This window comes from Diadema antillarum, unplaced genomic scaffold, assembly GCF_040938485.1.
Source record: "Diadema antillarum isolate AM-2024a unplaced genomic scaffold, OU_Dant_1.0 seq00000829_RagTag, whole genome shotgun sequence".
NCBI lineage: Eukaryota > Metazoa > Echinodermata > Echinoidea > Diadematoida > Diadematidae > Diadema > Diadema antillarum.
Window position 1 is genome coordinate 173,731 of NW_027271705.1, and position 7,514 is coordinate 181,244.

Below are 7,514 nucleotides of genomic sequence, written 5' to 3' on the forward strand. Positions count from 1 at the left end.
CTTGCTTCATTACTTACATATATATATGAAGAGTTTGTTTGCAAAAACCGATAAGTTCATTTTTGGAGATTTTAAGTACGGTGTCTGTCATAAAGTACAAAATAATACCTTTCAAATGATATATTGGTCACTACATATAAAGGTTTATTTTTGAAGTTATGGTCAAAAGAAACAAACATTTTGTTATTATTTTCTTTATTTTTCTTGACCTTTAATCGCAAATATCTCCATTTGATAAATATGGACTTATCGGTTTTTGCAAACAAACCCTTCATATATATATATATATATATATATATATATATATATATATATGATTAAGTATATTTATATTTATATATATAATCAGTGAAATATTTTCGCTGAAACACCTGCTACATCGCACATCAACACAGGTTTCGTCAATAAAATCGAAGGTTCCACACCAGTAATTCTGGCACTTCTCTAAACTCTTTCATACCTCATTACATCTCGCAAAATTTTGTGGCAGCATTTTTTTTTCGAAATACAAACTTAGCAGAACCCATTACAAATGATGAAGACGGTCATTCTCTATCACCAGGCTTACTCCACCTAATCTACTGAATCAAAGACTGGCAATGGACTGCACGAAGAATATTCGACTGGTGGAAAGTCCTATAGTAAGGTTTATGAATATTTTTCTAAAGATTGACAAAGAGTCAATAATATGGACTCTTTGTACTCTATGGACTCTATGGACTGCCGTAATATCAGCGCAAATAGTGTTTCCAATAGCTTAACATGATATCAACACAAGTAGTTAACATTTTATCAAAAGATAATTCATTATTCCCTCTATTTTTTCCATTGATCAGACGGTGAACAAGATATTCTCGTAGGTTTTTCTTTCACCAAAGGGATTGAAAAACTTGGCACTGAAGACACCATAAACATCCCTACAGAGGACGGCTGCTAAAACCGAAGGGCATATATTTATGTATAACAAAGGCGGATTAAAAGTATGACGACATGGGATTTCATGTTACCCTGTTACCCAAAACAACAAAGTTTTTGTCACGCTACCTTAGTATAGAATCAAACTTCACCGCTTCATGCAATTTCTAGAATGAAATAGCACATGTTGTAGCAGTCTTGTTGCCACACTCTTTCCCCTGAGAGGTCTTTATATGTCCTGAACGTGTAATTATGTAACACAGGGAAGCTTTTTTTGCTGTTGTTAAGCCAGCTAACAGAGACACTTCAGAGAGGAAATCAACCTATGCTTTCTTTCAAAGTGTCTTTAAATTGACGCCCCAGCATTATGGCATTAGATACGGGGCCATCTTGCGTTTCATGATGCACGCATCCTGAGGTTTACTGCGGCTGCTTGTTTGTTGCCCAGACGTCGGAAGGCAACATCGTCGTTTCTCCTGCCTCTTTGCTATTGAATACCATGCATGATTTACAGTCTCTGTGTTGTCTGATGGCAAAGAGAGAATAGAGGCCCCTTGTGCCACGAATAGTGAGGGTTCCACACGGGTATCGAGAATAGTATCGGGGTGATGATCGAACGGAAGTTCTGAACCGCAGGAGCTGGGGAAGTGCCAATTTACTCTGATGATCAATCTCTCCCTATATTCCCCCCCCCTCTCTCTCTCTCCCTCTCTCTCTCTCTCTCTCTTCTAGGACCAGATGCATACGGAGGGTAGCTCGTGAAGATAGGGGGCATGAATAAAACATTTTCAGTGCGTCAAGTCGGATGAGCACAGCGAGGTCCAGCGTGCGTACACACCTTCACGGCTGCGCTTTATGCGAAGACGCGCTCCCGTGGTCTAGATTCCTCCGACACTCTTCGCTTCGTGGCACTTTGAGGAGGCGCAAGACATATAGTTCCTTATACGGGAGATTTTACAGAGTAGCGAGGAGTAGCAATCTACTGAATCCTAGTACAATTTTGGAACACTTGGAACCGAGGAAAAACCCCAGTATGAGGGAAACGCCGTATGTTTTTGCCTTAATGGCATCTGCCTTACTCCGTGAGTACAATAACCTACACTTTTTGATTGTATTCATTCATTTGTTCATGCTTGTTCTGCTCAGAGACATGAAATTTGAGTTGCCAATTAAGTGACATCCTTTCGAATTAACTTGATACGTTTGCATTAACGTATCTTTATGTGCATGAAACCCCGTGTGTCATCTGATATGACAGATGATCCAACAAAACTGATAGGCGACAGAATTGTGGCACTACCAATGGCTTTGTTCTGCAAATACGACAGTGTTGTGGCACTTAGTTCTGTTCTGCGAATCAAGTGAAGGTTTATTCGTTAAATCACGATTAAGTATTCATGATATCAAATACCTTGCCGACCTGCAAATTAACCACCCTTAGTACAAACTATAGTTAGATTCATTAGCAATATATTTAAATCGGTTACCATCACCGAGGGGGAGAAACGGACCACGATATCACGATAATCTTTCACCATCTCCGATAAGATCATCCTATATGCCTACATAATTTGCAGGAGCTTTCTCTTACGATTTTCTTGGAATATTTCCGACACATAGACATACTTTACCCAGTATAGTCTTAAGCCTATAATACCCGGAGCTGAACTTCATGATCATAATCGTAAGAAATAATATTCACAGCAAGGTTGTGAGGCTGTCTATTCTCCACATATAAATCGCTCCTACACGGTCCCGAGCAGCAGTTGACGCCTTTTACGTCTCTTCAGGTTTTCCCTTAATTTTGAAAAAGTGAAGTGTTGATAGTGAAATCATCGACTGCGGCAGCAAGTAGAAGATGTGTTCTTGTTTGATAATGTCTAGTACAGTTTAGAAATTGCTGTTTTTTCATATTTCGTCATTTTGGATATGATTTACGACTCTCCGTCTAGGAGAAACGACCTGCTGAAAGCTTCTGATTCTGGCAGGCATACAGCGTAATACAGCGTGATGTTTTCAGATAACCATCTAATCATTCGTATCATGATACCTTCAATTTTCACCCTTTTGATTTGGTATACTTATTTTTGATAGTTTCTTGAAGACAGTAACTGCCTTAGCCAAGACTGAATGTCTTGATTAAGTTTCAATATGATTACACATCTTTGGACGTGTCAAATATTCAACCCCGCAACATTCGCACGTAAAAGCGTTTTCTTGCTCTGAAACAGTCGTCATCTGCTTTCATCAGAGGATTTTAAAAGGGACTGCCACATTTACTGGGCCCCACGATAAGACGGCCAAGCAATTGCAGAGGATACTGAAAGGATTAGGACTGCTGTTGGGGCCCAGCTCACATAATGCCGATTTAATGCGACAGATGCCTATAAAGAGAAAACGTAACGAAGGGGGTTCGCCCCCGTAAAATTCCGTTTGACGCGGAAATGGGATTGAAAGGGTTTGTCCTATCAATGAATCATCACAGGCGTTCGAACGCCTGTAATCTGTGAGCCCTACCCGCCCCGTACTCCTGGTTATCAGCTGCTGATGACATCGGAGTGACATCATTGGCTCGAAAAAGTTCAGTCCAGACTGGACGGGGCGGGTAAAGGGTCAAAGGTGTCAGTCAGATTCATTTTCCTCATTGTCAAGGACAGACTTGCTGCACATTTTGGTTTGACCCATGAACCTAGGACAGCCCAGGCTTAGTAAACGTCAGACTCACTGATCCTGCGGTCAAAGTCAATACTATTGGCAAATGCTTGAAGTCCCAATAGCTAAAATTTTTCTTCAGACACAACTGATGTTTGGCCGTCGAGGTAAAGAAATAATCTCACTTTTACAGAAGTCAAAGAGTTGAAATATGACCTATCCTAATACTCGTGTTCATTTCGTGTTTATCTAAAAGACAAGAATGATGACGCTTCCCGCGGAGTCCCACGTACACCTGTTAAGCTGCAACAAATGGTGACCCCCTAAGCTTGCACCTGATATCTATAGGAAGCAAACTGCCATGTATAATGTCAATTCTGATCGGCTAAGAACACTGAAGTGCCAAAACTAATGATCACAGATCACCGCGTGGGATCAAGTACGTTTATCGCAAAGTGTCGTCCACTGGATTGCCCTTTATTTTTTTGTTGTTTAAACTTAGTCTCGTTCAGAAAAGTTCTCATATCATTATCTTCGAGCCAATCGATTATAATGTAGATGAAAGTATTTCTGGTATTTCTTCGTCTGTTCTGCCTTACAATCGAAATTTTCTCCTTGGTAAAAGCCATCAGCAAAATAGTAAAAGTGAAAAGTGATATAACTTCAATTTACTCATTCAGCTTCATTGATGTTTGCCTATAGTTTGTACTGAATGCTCTGAGCATTTTGATCGTTGCGAAAAGTTCTCATCGGTATAAGAACAGATAGAATATGAGAGTAATGACACTCAAAGAAAAAAGAAAATGAACGGTGTCTCAAACTACATTTTCAAGTATATCAAGAGGGAGACCGGTAAATGGAATTAGCTCTTTGTCTGGGTAAAGATAAATTGATACAATTATCTTATTTACATGAGAAAAGTCGAACATATCTACATATCTCCTAAAGACGTAATACGTGTTTTACAGATTGAACATTTACACGTTTCGCATTTGCTCTATAACCATCTATTTACAAAGCGTTAAAAGACGATCAAAATGAACACATTTGCCTTTACTTTCATAAATGTAAATCAAGGGATGTTTCAGATCTTAAAAAGTAATGTAAAAGCAGAAGTTGATTCCTCATGTATTATATCATAGTGGGTAAACCAATAAGTATGGCTCCAAGTGGATGGAAAGCTATCCCATGTATATTAATGTTAAAACCTTAATCATAATGAAATTGCAATCGAAACAATCTTTGTTTCTTTTTAACTCGCTCGAGTAGTATAAGAAGTGCGATGGGCCAGTTGGTTTGAACAGTCATAGGGCGTGTTGTCTCCTTCACCCTTATTCTGGCGGAAGATCACTAACCCAGTTTATTTCCTCTTATACGCGAGCTAAAGAGGGAGCGCAAACTGGCTGAGACAGCATTAGAGCGCTTCCTGTGTCTCATGGTGTATAGTTCAACCATGATACAATGTTTGCGGTCAAACTCATTTCCTGGACAAACAAGTCTCGACTCAAAATGATTTTATTCTTAAAATGTTTAGCAAAATTGTTTAACAGTGATCTTTGTACTGCCATTACTCTCATAGATTTTATTTTTTTTGATTTGGCAGAAAAATCCAGATAACCCTTATTGATAGTTTACACTTATGTCACCTTCATGAAACGCATTCTTAAGGCGTATCAACGTGGTAAGTAGTGTAACATTCGATATTACTCTTAATTGCCAATTATTGTGTCAATTTAGCAGAGTGTCTCTGGCTAAGATGATCTAAAACGTCTGTAAAGCAAAAAAAAAAAAAAAATAATAAAAAATCCCCTAGATTTATGACCAAGTTGTGATTCATTCTCTTTTCCATTTTGTTTTTACCTACAGTCTGTGGGAGTCTTACAAACCATATCTGTGCCGCGGACGTTGACTCAGATGAATCGTTGAGAGGCAAGAAACCGGTTGCGGCCGATTCAGGACCGGGAGGTAACGGGGGGTCTGGATCCGGGAGCGGAGGTGCAGGTACAGGAAGGAGCTTTGGTGTCGGTGTCGGTGGAGGAGTTGGTGGAGGAGCAGGAGGGGTGCCTGGAGGATATCCCGGAGGAGCAGGTGGTACCTTTGGCGGATCTGGGACAGGTGGCTCTAACCCTAGATCGGGAAGTGGTTTTGGAGGAAGCGGTGGTCCTAGTGTCCGAGCTCGAGGTAGAGGGAGTGGAACTGGTGTCGGGATCCTCCCGGACATTCAAGTTGTTGATCCGGTCAATCCAGCCAAAGGTGGTGGGTCCGGTTCCCGTTACCCCGGTTACAATCCAGGCTCCAGATATCCTGGACAAACTTTTCCAGGATCTGGAATACCTGGACACCGCTATCCAACTGGAGGCCAACCAGGACAACATTTTCCCGTCGGAGGAGGTGCAGGTCATCATCCAGCTGTAGGAGTTCCTGGTCACCAATACCCAAATACAGGTTCACATAACATCCCCGGCCACACTGTCCCCGGACACAACTTCCCGGTAGGAGGAAATGGACGCTATCCGACCGGACGAGGAACACCATATCCTGGAAATGGGATGCCAGGGGTGAATTATCCAGGGAGCAGAAACGTTCCAGGATCTCACTATCCAGCAAGCGGAGTACCTGGCTCCCATTATCCTAACAGTCACTACCCAGGATCACGACCTGGATATCCTCACAATGGCTTACCATCTGGAGGTCCGGGCTTTAGAAATCCAAGTATGACCAATCCAAAGCGCTACCCAGGCCGAACCGGACCAGGCATTGTGCCTGGGGTCGGATACGGAGGGACTGGCGGACATGGCACTTATCCTGCGGCTGGTGGTCCTGGATATCGCGGTAGAAATATCGGAAATAATATTGCTGAGGTTAAGGGTCGCAATTTTGGCAAGAGAATTGGAATGTCTTTCGGCGCCCTCATGACTATTGTTGTAATAGGCGCGATAATTGTCTTGGGATCTTTGATACTCATATTAGTGGCGTGCGCCCGCAGGAGGAGGCGGAGTTAGACGAACAAACATGATGAATTACTTTTGCAATAACAAGGACATTTATGTTTTTTACTCTTATCCCTGATATTGGAACGAAATTTAGACATGAGATTTCAACTGACGCACTTGTCAACCCGAGTTCCAATCTGTAATTTGACATTTGGCACCCAAATCAAAGTGTGGATAACGATACGAACTGCCAAACTGAGACGAATACTTTTAATGATAGTACCGAGGGGACTTGTACCGTTCCTTCAAAGCTTACGACCTCCTAGAAACTGCATTTTACGTTTATTCGCATCAGGCAGTCCTATTGTCTTTAGTAATCAGAGTGAATATTGCGCAATTTCGTCATAATCATAAAGTTGCGCAACCAGTTTTAGATTGTCTTCAACTCACAAAGCTGGAGTATTGATTGTTGTTGTTCTTGTAGTGAACAGATCCAATGACTATGGCTGTTAAATAAGCAAATATCAATTGATAATCTACTGATTCCACAGAAATATAAATTTTTGAGGACTAGTAGCCTAAAGATAACAAATAAGCATCTCTTCAAGATATCTGTACGTGATGGGGTTGGCGACTGGAACTTTTAGCTCACTACTCATTACAAAAACGATCATGATATAATAAGTATTCCACTTCGCCGTCAAACTCAATCAGTTCAGATGTGATGACAGATTAAAAATGTTCTCCGTCCCACGATATTTTACCACTGACATCGAAAACACAGAAAGTTACTTTGCTATAGGTTCATGATAGTGATTAGAAGAGTCAGGTCTATAGTGTGCATATAAATAAGATCTTTTACAAGGAAACCCTGTCTACATAGTTTGGATCCGTAGCAAATGAAATTAATAGATACATGTGAAGAGTTTTATTGCAAAATGAGCTAAGCCCCATTTTTAAACATTTAAAAGTAAGTCCATCATCAGATAGAGCAAACTCAAAACTTTTCAATAT

At 40.8% G+C, this 7,514-nt stretch overlaps 1 protein-coding gene across 1 annotated transcript; it reads left to right on the forward strand.

Annotated features, from left to right (window-relative positions):
* Positions 1-1,978: 1,978 nt before the first annotated feature.
* Positions 1,979-6,569, forward strand: LOC139740048 (uncharacterized). The gene is made up of 3 exons (XM_071650639.1): positions 1,979-1,997; positions 5,434-5,958; positions 6,067-6,569. The coding sequence occupies exons 1-3, from the start codon at positions 1,979-1,981 to the stop codon at positions 6,567-6,569; spliced, it is 1,047 nt and encodes a 348-aa protein (XP_071506740.1).
* The last annotated feature ends 945 nt before the right edge of the window (positions 6,570-7,514 follow it).

Coding starts and splice junctions, on each gene's coding strand:
- LOC139740048 (XM_071650639.1), top strand. Junction 5,959..6,066: donor ACATTTTCCCGTCGGAGGAG/GTGCAGGTCATC, acceptor TCCCGGTAGGAG/GAAATGGACGCTATCCGACC.